The following is a 14,179-nucleotide window of genomic DNA, read 5'->3' on the forward strand; positions in this document are numbered from 1 at the left end:
CCTTGTATGCACATCCCCTGCCATGTGACTCTGCTCCTCTTCTGGTCAAGAAGGAAAGTCTAATTCCCTGCTTCTTGACTTGTGACTCTGGGTTGGCTATGTGACTTCTCTGGCTAATGAGATAGTATAAACAAATGTGATGCAAGCAGAGGCTTGAAAAATGCATGTACTTTGGGGTTTGCCCTCTTGCTGATCTGGGAACCCTGCCACCACTGCCATGTGATCTAATCTGGGCAGGTCTACTGGAAGATAACAGACCACATGGAGCAGAGATGAGCTAGTCCAGCTCAGGCCAGACCAGTCAGCCTGCCAATCACCAGATACATAAGAGACCATCCTAGATCATCTAGCCCCAGCTGAGCTGGCTGAGGCCAGAACAGTCACCTGGTCTAAAGGCCACACACTCATGAGAGATAATAAAATGTTTATTGTTTTAAGCCACACAATTTTGTGTTTTCTTTTGTTTGTTTGGTTTTTGGCCACACAGCATGTGGGATCTTAGTTCCTTGACCAAGGATCAGACCTGAGCCCCCTGCAGTTGAAGCACCGAGTCTTTACCACCGGACCGCCAGGGAAGTCCCTTGTGGTGTTTGTTATACAGCAAAAGCTAACTGATACAGGGACCATATCTTACTGAGTTTTGTTTTCCTCTTTTCCTTTTACTCATTCCAAAAAGCTTGGGTAAAACGTTTGGTTGCCACAAACATACGATCTTTAATTTTCTTCCAATTCTAAAAGTTCATATTCTTATATTATTAAGCATCCTTTCTCAGTTATGAGCTTTACAGAAGAAAGAGGCTGGGGAATAAAGGTAGTAAAAATGAGGCATGATATTAAGAGTGAGAAGGGAGCTGGAGATGTGAAATAAGGTGGTGACAATGGGATGCTAAGGCCAAAAAGAGAGGTTGGTACAACTCATAAAATGTTGACTAACTTCCTGGGAGAAATTTGTTCTATTAAATCAGAATCTCTATGAAATTCCCTGGCACTGACCCCAGATGTCCCTATGTTAAATTGCAAACAGCAAACATACATTCTAAAATTCCCTTATGTTCCATTCCTTAGTTCCTCTCAATCTTTTTCACTATCCTAAATATGGCTTTCTATTTTGGTAGTTAGAATTTTTTTGGCTAGAAGTGACAGAAGCCCAACTTGATCTAAAAAGGCCAGATCATCCTCAAGCTTCAGGCAAGGTTGAATCCAGTTGCTCAACTGATGTCCTCAGGGAACTGTCCCTCCATCTCCATCTCTAGGTTCTGCTTTCCTATGTTCTGGCCTCCCTGTATCCCTCAATCCCTGACCTATTTTGTGGGTCTCAGAGTTGAGTGGTAGCAACTGTCTATTCGTGATCAAGCCCTCCTCCTGTTACCCCGATCATGTCAGAGGCACTGAGATCCATCCAATTTCCCAAGTCAAAAACTTGGAAGTTATCCCAGACCTCTCCATTAGTCTCCATATCTAATAGCTCATAAAGCCAAGTCATTTCCATCCCATCTGTGTCTTTGGAATTAGTTTTCCCTCTCCATGGCCAATGCCACTGTGCTTTGTCATGCATTGTTATTTCTGTTGTGGAAGAAGAAAATTTCTCCCTAACCAGTCTTTGCTTTGCTTCCTGCAAACCATCCTCCATGCCTGGAGTAATCTATTAATAATGTAAGTCTGAGTCTAGCATTCCCTGCTTAAAATGGGTATGTAACTTATATAAGCCGCTCCATAAATTTAGGGTACAAACATGATCCCATTTGGGGAGTTTTCCAGTGGATCACTTGAACCTCACCTGCCCTGTTGGCAGAGATCTTAGGTTGAGTTCCCCAGAAATAGAGCCTGAGCTGGGGATAAGCGTTGTTATTTTAGAGGCCTCATTGCTTCCCTGCCACTGGGCTATGACTAAGCCCATTCTAAACCACCCTGTTTGGCCTAATTTATAATAGAGTCTTGGGGTAGGAGATCGAAGATTGGTGTCTTTCCTCCCAGGAGACCAGAGGCTCCTCATTTAAAATGCTGTGTACCTAGTGCCAAGCTCTGTCTACCTGGGGTCTCAGAGTGGGACCATGATCCAGTCATAAAGGATTCTTTTATGTCTGAGGTCAAAAACTCAAATGCCTACAGGAGCCAGAAGCCGGACAGACTCGGCAGCAACCACTCTGCTGCAATCAACTGTTACCAGGCAAGAATCTGGCACTCACCATCCCCACATCTTTGGAGTTTTTTCAGGAGGAGCTAAAAATCTTGATTTTTATGTGAAATATTCTGATTTCCAACTGTTAGCTTGATTTCTTTAAAAAAGCAGGCAAAACAAAATTTATCTGGGGCCTTATCTGACCCAGGGGCTATCAGTTTGCAAACCCCCAAACAATGGATGCCCACTTACCTTAAATTTGCATAACTATAGGGGCCCCTGCAAAGAGCTGGGACTGGACATAGCTCAGCTGTGAACCTGCTGCAAAAGGTTCCAAGACTTCAAGAGAGTCTAACCTCCTTTAGCATGGTCTCTGCTGCCTCCCTGACCTGCCCTTCTCCTCGCCTCTCTGTTACCCTGGCTCCCCACACTGTCACACCTTAGGGCCTTTGGGTCAGTTATGTACGCCCTCTCACCTTCCTTCAAGATCTGGCTCAAACACCCCTTCCTCTGGGCAGCCTTCCTTTCCCTGACCTCTGCTTTTTCTCCTGCTTACCGCATGTTTTAGAGCAGTTATGCCATTGTCCTAACGCTTTCTTCACGGGACTGTTGCCCCACCTGACTGAAACCCTAGAGGGCAGGAGGTTCATTGACCACTGTATCCCCATAGCCTCACAAAGCACCTGGCACTTTAAATGCAGGTTGGAGGAAAGGGCCTCCAGTTTGAAAAATAATGACCAGACCACTGCCTTTCACATGCCAGAAATACATCTATGAAGAACCAGTCATTTTATTTTGAGAAAATAAGTTGAAACTTGGTGTTTAAGAGAAGGGGTAAAAAACACCTCTGCATCCTGTCATCTTTAAAATGACTCAATATTTGTGAAATACAGTTGGAAAGAATAAGTGTTTATACTTCCTCATCTTTGGACGTAGCTGAAGCTTCTAAGAAGAGTTCTAGAACAAGAGAATGGCTAAACACCCGTTGCACTGCTTTTCTCCCAGACCTCAAATGTCCCCAGGGCTTTTACAGCCGGGGATGTTTGCTGCCTCAGAGGGGAAAGGGAACCAGCTCCTCCGAATGAAACAGCACTTCTACAGAGGCGAGGCCTTCTGAGGGAGAGCGAGCAGCCACAGCCGAAAGGACCCTTTGCATAATCTACTCATAAATTGAGGCTGCAGAGTTGTAAACTGAAACTCCAGGGGCAAACCCTAAGCGGTTACGTTTTCTCAACGAGAAGGTTGCCCAATCCTGTCAATCATCTCTTGCTCTCTCTCTCTCCCGGATGCGAGCGCGCGCGCGCGCGCGCACACACACACACACACACACACACACACACACACGAGGTTCGGTGGACCGCTGCCTTGACCCTTGACTTTGAGCCTCTCTCCTACTTGAAGTAGGGATTTCAGGAAGCAGCGAGCTTTCATTCATAATACATGAACTCAAGGGAGGAGGGAGGCAGTGACAAGAGCCTTTCATCTCTGCTATTTAAAATCCCAGCCTTACAGCTGAAAGGGAAAATGACCCGGGAGCCAACGCCATCGGCGATGAAGTATTCACGATAACAGGACGCAGGAGCGCGTCAGCGGCGTGCCCGCCGGCTATATATACCGCGCCGATTATGCAATCGGGCTCCAGCCATTCATGCCGGGACTGGGGCGCCGCGCGCCAAGGGTGGGGGTGGGGCATCATTCCCGGGTGCCGGGTCAGTTTCTAAGTTTGCATCATCCCCTTCATTACGAGAGAGCTTGGGTTTCCATTCCGGCCGGCGGGTCTGGGGGGAGGCAGCCAGGCTGCAAAGTCGCTTGGCACACCCTGGCACACACGACTGCTTATTTAAACAGAATAATAAAAGCACCCGGGCGCGGCCAAACTGACCGCAGGGCTGGGCTCCCGGCAGGCCGGAAGGAACTGATAAAGCGGGAGCTAATGCTACCCGCTCCCTCCCGGGTCGGAAGTGTCTTCCGAGCGCCGGTCATTGAGAAATACCTAAGGGGCAGAATGGGGGTGAGGTGAGGACAGGCGGAACGCAGCTGCGCCCGCCTCGCGGGGCGGGGAGCGGGGGGCGCCGCGGCGGTAGGGGGGCTCCTGCGGGCCGCGGCCGGGCAGCACAAACCTTAGGGCACAGTGGAGTCCTCCCCCAATCACCCCCATCCCACGCCCCCACACACCCGGGAGGAGAAGGGAACTGATTATCACCAGCCCACCCCGGGGAGATCTACACTCCCCGCCCTACCGGACCCCGACGGGCGAGAAGTGGGAGGACGCAGAGCGGGGGCGAAGGACAAGAAAGAGCAGATTGCTGAAAAGGAGAAAATGTCCGCTTCTCCCCGCGCCCTTGCGGGGCGGGAGGGGGCGGGGGCCGCGGCCGGCTTCCGACTTAAAGGAGACCTGCGGGTCTACTGAGCATGCCCGTCCGGCGGTCGCCGAGGGTCGCTCCGGTTCCGGGCTCCAGGCTTTCCAGGCGGCTGGCGAGGAGGATTCGGGAGGGGGTGCTCCCGGGCCCCGGACTCCGGTTGAGAGGCGGGTAGGTGGGGGTCCTGCTGGGGGCTCCGCTAGGTTAGCGTGAAGTTGTGAGCAGATCAATATTACTTTTGACGCTGTACGAGACACCTTTGGTTTGCTTTCCCTGCCCCTTGTTTCGCTGGTTGTGTGGGAGAGACCGTGATGCGGGTATTTAGCTCTTTCAGCAATGTCATTAAAGCCCTGAATCCATGATACCCCCTATTCTGGAAACAATCCAGTAGACTTTGATAACACCCTGATAGATCAAAAAACATTTAAGTTATTCGCCCACTACCGCCATTTATTTTTGGAGTTGCCGGAGTCACAGTTAGCAATTGATGGGGGGGAACAAGAGGTGACCTGCTAGGAACATTTTCATCAAAAGGCCCCTTTTGGGTAATGAAGAAGGCAGAAGAGAATTGCAAGGTTTTCTTTAGAGGAACACAGAGGACCAGGAGCGGTGGGGGGAGCATTTGGTAATCCACAGGCTAGAAGGAAGAAATGGTTGCCATTAATCTCCTATTTGCAGAGTGCGTAACACAGCAGTGCCTTCACTTTATAGCCATTTAATCCTCCCAACGACTCTATGTTGTGGGAGTTATCCTGACACTACAGACACCGAACCCGAGGCTCAGAGAACTTAAGGACCTGCTGGAGTCTGGCAGCAGGACAACCAATTTGGGACCTGGTTACTCCTGGACCTTGGAATGTTTTGTTCCTCCGGCTGCCTGGTCCCTGGGTTGGGCCAGTCATTCACTGCTATTAGCAGGGAGCTGGATGAATGAGTTGTGATAACACAGAATCAGCTTGCCTACCTGCAGAAATTAATAACCACCTCGCCTGCCACCTTGCCATTTGAGTACTCTGAAACTGGAGGGTGGCGCCGAAGAGATGCCCATTGGGTGGATAATTTTGACATGGACAAATGTCCATGTTCCTGGAAGTTCAGGAATGAATGAGTGGGAACTCTTTCAAACATTGTTGAGAAAAGCAACAATGGGCAAAGGTGAGAACTGGGTAGATGCCTTAGCCTTATGGGGATTTGGACAACAACGAGGTCTTGCTTTGTTCAGTGCTTTCTCATAGACCCTCAACGGCCTCAAAAACAGAAGGACAAGCGTGGCCTTGTTATCTTTGTTTTATAAAGAAACTGAAGAATTGCTAAAAGCCTCACTCAGGGTCTCAGGACTGCTAGGAGAAAACCAGAACCCAGGTGTTCCTCCCCTGTCTAGTGCCCTTTTCACCACCACACAGCAGCACTCAGCATCAAGGGTGGGTGGAACCCAATCCACGTCCACCAAGATCATGGTTATCGTAAACACGAAGGCTAGGGTAAACCACTAGCTTTTCCTTGACTCAAGGTGAAATTCTGTCTTCGGAGTACTTGTGGCTGTCCAAATGCATACATGTACACTTTAGGTATACTACATTTGAGGCATATAATCTTCTCTTAATTTGTTCAGTGGTTGCTATTAAGTTAAAAATCTCTGTGTAGTGTCTTGGCAGATTCAGGAGGATAGAAAAGTACTGCACTGGGAGATCAGGAAGGGGCAGAGACTGCATCTCTTGCTCCCTAGCAAGACCCCAGAAGGAAATATCCAATAGCTATGGAATTTGTGGGACCCACTGCAGAGTAACAACGTGAAGCCCCTTGTTCAAACACCATAAAGAATTTCAAGACTGCAACAGCAGAGCATCAAGCCAAGCAAAGATCCTGTTACAGTTGTTTAGGTTGCCTGCCCATTGCCTAGACAGTGCTGTTTTAGAAAGTGCAGGCCCATCCAGGCCCAGGGTCCCAGGCCAAGGCAGGAAAAATAATTTAAAAACAAAGGGGAGGTGGAGGGGGAACAGGGCTCGAGGAGCTCTCCATCTCCCCATCTCACTGTGCCAAAGCCCAGGCAGCTGGCAACCTCTGGGCCAAGAATTGTGGCGTTCAAGGGCCTGGGACAAGGGCCATCCTCCACCAACTTGAGAGAGATTTACTGAATAATTTAAAAAACATATTTGGGTTTACCTTTTAACCTGGGAAAGTCTTTCATTTCTACTGGAATGCAAACGTTTCTGGGTTGTGTTGGATTTCTTTTTTTCAATGTACAAATAATGATTCCTTAAAATTGCCCATTCCCCTACTAAGAAAAAAAAAGATCATAAGATTCACGTGAAACTGAAAAGCCTCTGACGTTCAGAATCTTGGCAAAGGCACCTGTGCCGCCCCCCACTCTCCCGCTCCAAGGTCGGGGATAGTTGATCTTCTGATCGCGAGCACCCCTCCGGCCCTCCTCTGAGCTCCTCGTCTCCGCCCCCCCCCGCCCCCCTAGTCCTCCGATTTTTAATCCAGGGGTTTCGAAGGAGGGAGGGAACCAACCGGGAGCCAGATGTGTGCGAGTCTGCGGCTGCCGCCTCCTCCCTCCTCTCGGGCATCTTAAAACCCGGAGCGCTACCGAAGGAGGATCCGGAGTTAGACGCGGCGCAAGTAACTCCGCTCCGGGGCTCCTCCGGGAGTGGAAGCCAGGAGGGAGGGTGGGGGGTGGGGGGGAAAGGAAGCCGGGCATGCTCAGTAGACGGAACAAAGTTTTTTTTTTTCCTCCTTTTTTTTTTTTTTTTTTTTTTTCGGTCGCAAGTAGGAAGCTTTTTGCACTCCACCACCTCTGGCCGCTGGGAAGACGTCATCGCTTCCGCCCTACTTCCTCCTCCTGTTGGCGGCGGTGAGAATCCAATATGGAGTAAATCGGCGGAGTCAAGAGATGGGGCTCGTACCGGGCGCCCTGCACCGCCTTCCAGGCGCACCTCCCCCGACCGCCGAGCGCTCCCCGGAACCGTGATTGGCCCGGTTCTCCGGGGGCAACCCCGGACCAAGCCCCCACCCGCGGCCCGCCCTCTCCTCCTGCTCTCAGCGGTCCCCGCCGCTCCACGGCGCTCTTGTTTTTCTCCTCCTCTCCCATCGCTGTCCCCTGCCCAAATCTCTCCTCTCCGCCCGCCCCCGAGCCCCCGGAGCCCCCCGCCCGCCTCGCCCCTCGGCGCTGCGGCGCTCACTCCCCCCCGAAGCTTGCCTGTGCACCCCTTCCCCCAGACCTCACCCCGCGCTCCGGTCGCCCTGCTTCCCCTTCTGCCTTCTGCGGCGTCCCCTTCATCTCTAGCAGCTCCCCCCAAACAAATCAGGCGATCTCCGGAGATGTGAAGAAGGGGGGTGAGCAGACAGGAAGATGAAGGGAGCAAAGCTGCCCGCCGCGGGACAGGCGTCTAGGTGAACAGGAAAATGACCGAAGAAACACACCCGGACGAGTAAGTTTGGCCGCGGGGTGGGACGAGGGTGCCCCGCAGGGGCAGCGTGGGGGCCGGGGCTGAGAACGCGGGCGGGGACTCTGGTTGGGTGAACTTGGCGTGGGGTGCAGTGACTCGCTGGCCTGTGGGCTTTGGGACGCGAAATTTCCTGCTTGTTGAAGTGAGGAGGGGGCGAAAACTGCTGCGGGCCAGCGGGGGCGCGCCTTGGGTCGGCGGGCTGGTGGCCGCTGCGGGGACCAAGGGCGCGCGGGTGACCTCGGGGCGGTCCCCGTTCCCTGTCCGGGGACTCACAAACACTCCTCCCGCCGAGATCCTCGGCGGCGAGAGCGGAAGACCTGACACCCCCGCTCCGGCTTCCCGGGGTCGGTGGGTTTTTACACGGTGACTTTGTGGCTCTCCCAACCGCCGCTAGCGCCGCGGTCCCTTCGGGAGCCCACTGGGGCCGAGGCTCCGCCATGTCGTTTTCCTGAATCGCTCTCATTTGCATACCACATTTTCATTCATAAAAAACACGGCGGAGCACAGGGAGGACTGGGCGCGGGCTGCGCCGGGGTCTGCGTGCGCCCGGGTCCCCGCGCAGGCCGGCGTGCTGGAGCCGCCCAGGGGTCCCGCGGCGCGTGTGAGTGTGTGTGCACGCGCCGGCGGGCCCAGCACAGGCGTCCCGCGGGGTCTGGGCTGCTCGCTGGGCGGATCAGAGGTCGTGCGGCGGGGGCGGGCGGAAGCGTGCGGGGCAGCGCGCTGCGGACACGTGTGTGTATGTATCTGTGTGTGTGTTTATCTGTGCGTGTGCGCGTGCACACGTGTACGTGCCCAGCCCGCGGGCCCGAGGGGAACAATGCTCGGGGCGCTTCGCTGGAGGGTCTCTGTGTAAAGCCTCCCGCGGGACCCGTGTCTTTCTCCAGCCCCGGGCCAAGGGTGCAGCTCCCTCCGGCTCCACGGTCGCCGAGTCCGGTTTGGCTTTCTCCCACCCGCGCCCGAGGCGTTTCCGATCGCGGATGCAATAGAATCAGGGCCGCCCGGCCCCGTGCCTGAGGTCGTTGGCTTCGGGTCCGAGCGGTCACCGCACCGCGGCGGCCGTCTCTGCTCAGTGGCTGTGCCCGCCGCCAGCCACTTTTTTTTTTTTTTTTTTTTTTTGTGAATAAGACGGTCTCCTTTATTGTCACATGATATCCCTCCCCTCCTCCCCTGCACATTCATAAATCCGGAGCCTGCCTCGGCTTCTTTCATTCAGAGCTGCCATTAGCCAAGGTAGCGGCGGCGCCGGCTGGGGCTCTTTGGCCGGGGCGCAGAGAGCGGGTCTGTAGCCGCCGGGACTTGCCTGGAGGGAGGCCCCGTGCGTGTGTGCAGGGGCGTGGGAGCTGTGGGTAGCCCCCGCCCGAGGCCCCGGGTCTTTTGCCCCCGCGAGCATTGAGACCCGGGGCAGAGAGGGGAAGTGACTCAGGGCTGGCCGGCGTTGAGGGCTATGCAGCAGGTGACAGAATGCTGTGCTCTAAGAATCTACTCATTTTTTTTTTTTAAATGCCCCTTTATCCTTTGGCGTCTGCTGTCACCAGGCTGGGCGGGAGGGGGTGTTGGGAGGGTTGGTGTCTGGGAAAGGGAATTTCCTTTCTGTGGGTCCCTAGGGAGCTTTGACTGTAGTAACTCCTGGTCTGCCGGACACGCGTCCGTAGCTGGAGAGGATCCCGCCTGGTGTGCGTGTCCGCTGCCCCACCACATCTACTGGTCTTTCTATTTTAGACCTTTTGCTTTGCCTTCATAGACTGTATCTTGAAATCGTAAAATGTTGCCCTTCTAGGGCTGAAATATGGGGCAGGGGGAGGAATATGCTGCTGCGCCTTACCCCTTTTTGGACCTGACTAATAAACAGGTATTTTTATGGGTCCTTGTTTGGCCCTGCACACACAGTTAGCGGTAGCAGCAGGGAGGGACGGTTGCCATGCTCTGGGCTTGTTGGAGATTGGTTCATCGCCCTAGATTGGGTTCCTTGGCTCCATCCCTCGGGGATACTGGCCTGGCCGCTCCCTTTTCAGGGCAGCAGGTCGGCTGTACATCCTACCCCATCTGGTATCCAAAGCAAAGGGATTTCATGTGGAATCACCAGCAAGAAATAAATCTCTCTCTTCCAGGCTTTCTGAGCAGTTCAGCATGGAACCGGCTGCCCCCACTGCTGTCAGAAGCCCAGTTGAGACAATGGATATTTGAGGACAGGTTCTGGTTTCAGTTAGAGAATCAGAAAGCTGTGGCACCTTAGCGCACTGCAGAAGTGGCCTTCTCGGGATTTCTTTTAATGTAATGACCTTGTCATGAGACAAGAAATGCCTGGTAAGAAAACGGGCTGTTCGGGCTGTAAACTGCCATTTGTGGACTCTGTCCATTATATTGGTTAACGTTCTTATGTAATGATCCCTCTGAAAAAAATTCCTTTTAAATGCTGGTGCCAGGAAGAAGGTTTCTCTCTGAGTTACAGAGCTAGCTGTGATTGCTTTTTTTTTGTTTTTGCTACCACTTTCTGGAAGCTCAGCTAAAATTTTTGCTTGATTATGGTAGCCATATTAGCTTAGGTTTTCGCTAGATTTGTTTACTGCTCCTCTATATTCATTACAGTCTCCTATTTTCTAATGGTTTTATGTTTGAGGTCCCTCAGATAATCTTTCAGAAGTAGACAAGGTGTGTTACTTATAAGGAAGTGACATCAAACTGGAGACTTGAGAGATATATTTGTGCATTAGGTGAAATAGATTTTCCTGATAGTCCACATATATTTAAGGGTTTTATTACACAATACAGGTGTTTAAATACGTTACATTTAGCATCAGAATACAATAACTCAGTCTTGCAACTGGTAAAATCATGCTTAATTTTTTTAAAATAATAAGTTTTGTCTTCTAATGTTCTTTTCCGTGTCAGTTTAAAACTCCTCCCTAGGGAATTCCCTGGCAGTCCAGTTTTTAGAACTCTGTACTTTCACTGCTGTGGGCCGGGTTCAGTCTCTGGTGGGGGAACTAAGATCCTGCTAGCCGTGCAGTGTGGCCAAAAAAGAAAAGAAAAGAGAAAAATAAAAGTGTTCTCTAATAAATACATGCTCATAAATTCAGGAATGCTCTTTTCGCTGATGGTCCTAAACAACAGCTTCCATATAGAAAATACCCTGATCCTTTTTTGATCCCACTCCAGATAGAAATGCATGTTAAGATTTACAACTCCACAGATCTGCTTTTTAATAATTGAAAAATTAACGAGCATCAATAAATTATTGAAAGTGGTCTTTTGTATACAGGGAGTGGAAAATGTTTTTTAAATCATATGTATTCTGTCTGTATTCTTAAATCATTTGATCACGGTTATAAATGATTTGGAAATTTGCAGACAAAATGAAGAAACCCTTCTCAAGCAGGAGACACCTGGCTACCATTCAGCTTTCTATTTTGTTCATGAACTCTTCTCTGCAACACACATCTTGCTGAGAATGGATTTGTAGCTCTGCCCTCGCACATATTTTCCCTAATGTTGGAAGATTTCCCATTTTTTTTAAAAAAAGGCTCTAATATTTTTGCCGAACCATTTCAAAGAAATTAGACATTAGAACTCTCATATCCAATTACTTGAGCTTACTTTCCAAAAGACGAGCATACTATCCCGTGAAACCACAATACCATGATCACACTTTACAAAATTAAGAATAATTCCCTGTTGTCTTTAACTCTCAGTCTCAACTGACTGAAAAATGTCTTTCTAACTGGTTATTTCAGCCAAGGGCTGAAGATCCCGCTTTAAATGCATTTGTAACATATTCTTATGGCTCAAGGCTTAGCCATTTGGTCACTTTCTGATCTAAGGCAAGTTACTTATGTATCTCACTTTGCTTTTATCTGAGTGAGTAAAATGGGAATAAATATTACTCATGTCGTGGAGTTGCCGTGGGAATTAAATGAGCCAGCCTGTGTAAAGCTTGCAGCCCACACTAGGAATAACAGGTGTCTGGTGTCGGCTCTGTGCTGGGCACTGAGATAGGTGTCTTACAGGCTCACTTTCAAATAACCGTGTGAAGGAGGTGTTACCCCATTTAACTGATGAGGAAGCTGAAGAGAGCAAATAACTTTTATAGCGCTTTACTCATTTAGTCTTCTCAACAATTCTATGCAGTAGATGGTTTTATTACCTCCATTTATAGGTGCGGAAATCAAGGCCCAGAGAGGTTAAGTAACCCCAACAGCCTGGCTCAGGAAGGACTGTGTTTTTAAAGCACCATGAGGTACTGTCTCAGAAGGGGAGAGGGTGGTCAGCCTTAGTTATTCTCAGAAGGGGAGAGGGTCGTCAGCCTTAGTCATTCTGACTTCAGAGCTCACACTGTTTCTGACAGTCACGCTGTCCCTAATTCTTCTGAATTGATGACAGTCTGTCATTGCCATAATTTCTTTCATTTCCCTTATCTTCCCTGAAAATGCTATGAAGCACATACTGAATTAAAGTGAATTTAAATAGACTTGGGCTTGAGCATTCTGTGATACACCTTAAGATAATGGGAGGAGCGTGAATTCAGAGTTGATTATTACTGGAATGTTCGCTCTACAGTCATTGAAATAAGAGTTGTGGTAATTAGACCCATTACAAGTATTGATCTGTTCTCTATGCATTAGCCTTAAAAAAAAAAGGGGTGTGTTTCTACTCTACCTGAATAGAATCCTTAAATGTTGAAAACAGAGTTGACTATGCAGAATTGGAATCTTGGTCTCTTCCTTAGAAAATCTTGAAAGCAAAACAAAAACCTTGGAAAGACCTTAACAAGCTTATAAGCCAGGACATTGTCACTGTATAAAGACTTTGTCATTGTATAAAGTGCCTACTGCAAGGCTGTATGTCTTGTTAGGTGGTGGGCCTGGACTAACCTCCATCTGTTGGGTTTATTTCCACAGGGATCTTAACAAATGCTACCTTTTTTCCAGTCCCTTTAACCAAAAACATGTATAAAAAGTGGATCAGTATCAGTACCGATACTATTCTGCTCAACAGTCTCCTTGCTTGTGCTGTTTATTCCGGAGTCATCTTTCTTCCTTTCCTTCTCCAGCAAGTGAAATTCTGCTCATTCCCCCCGCCAGCCAGCTCTGAGTCATTCCTCTTATGAGGTCCTCCTAGACTTTCCCCACCCCGACTCCCTAAGTCAAAACCGTGGGCTCTTTATAGCATTTTCCTCCCACACTGTGTGACAGTTATCACCATTTAGAGTTGGACTTACACCCAGCTAGATTCTGTCCCAGAACATGAGCTTTTGGGATTTAGGGTTACCTCTTAACTGCCTAGTTTTCTAACTGTTGTCCCAATACCATTGGGCACATTGTGGTTGCTTTTAATAAAGATCTATTAAATTAAAAAATGGATTTGATTATTTTAAAATGCTGTTTTGCCCCCGCAGACTAATGCAATAATTATAGTTGTCCTATTTGGTTAACTTAGGTTGTGTATAAACCTCCTTCTCAGAAACTCCGTGTTCACCTGAAACATGTCTTGTGGCAATTGGGTGCAGAACTATCTGGTGGTGGTGATCTGTGATTGACATCTCAAAACCATTTTGATTCCAATCACTGTTGTGAGAACTGGGAAGTAGAACGTCTTAAACACAATAAGCCAGGGCCTGTGTTTCTGCCTCTGCAGGAGAATCTCGGCAGAAATCACAGTATTATCAATTTGCAGTAGCTATAGGGTTCTGATGGAGTCTTAACACTTGAAGTTGGAGACAGCTGTGCTGATGAACTCCACTATTGGCAGAGTTCCTATATTATGGGGATGAACACAAATACACAATCTAACAGCAAAATCCTCAGAAACGGAACAAGATGATAACAGAGGCAGAGCAGGAAGTTTTTGTGTTCGGTTTTGGCTTGTTTTCTCTTAAGTAAATTGGGCTGATTTTTTTTTTTCAAAGACCCAGTCACATTGATAAACTCATTAACTATTCTTGTAAATGTTTCTTTTTGATCAATATTTAAGGCTAGAACACTGATGATTTTTTAAGGCATTGTCTAGGGCTTTTAGTCACTGGAGTCGAAGGAATGTTTTGCACTGGTGCACACCGTGCTCTGTGAAATGCGTTTTCTGTGTGCTTGCCCTAGTAGGCATAGAAGATTGTTACCACAGCTTGGTGTACCCTGTCAGGGAAAGGAAGTCAGGCCTGGATCTTAGTAAAATATTTGATATTAACTGGCATAGGAGTTGACTAAATTAAGAACCAACTGTTTTGTAACTACTCATTTCTCAGGTGATCTTTTGTCAAC

General features: G+C 49.3%; 1 protein-coding gene across 2 annotated transcripts in view; it reads left to right on the forward strand.

The window, feature by feature from the left end:
- Window positions 1–4,452: 4,452 nt before the first annotated feature.
- Window positions 4,453–14,179, forward strand: part of SPRED2 (sprouty related EVH1 domain containing 2) — a 122,990-nt gene continuing 113,263 nt past the window's right edge. The window contains exons 1-2 of one of the 2 annotated variants that reach the window (XR_012325669.1): window positions 4,453–4,650; window positions 7,253–7,910. Coding sequence is in view for 1 of the 2 variants with exons in the window: in XM_033838440.2 (XP_033694331.1) it covers window positions 7,885–7,910 (26 nt within the window). In the remaining variant the exon portion in view is untranslated. Of the gene's footprint in view, window positions 4,651–7,252; window positions 7,911–14,179 lie in introns of those variants that run through there. The other variant, XM_033838440.2, reaches the window with a different exon arrangement.

Source organism: Tursiops truncatus, chromosome 14 (genome assembly GCF_011762595.2).
Source record: "Tursiops truncatus isolate mTurTru1 chromosome 14, mTurTru1.mat.Y, whole genome shotgun sequence".
In the NCBI taxonomy this organism is placed as follows: domain Eukaryota; kingdom Metazoa; phylum Chordata; class Mammalia; order Artiodactyla; family Delphinidae; genus Tursiops; species Tursiops truncatus.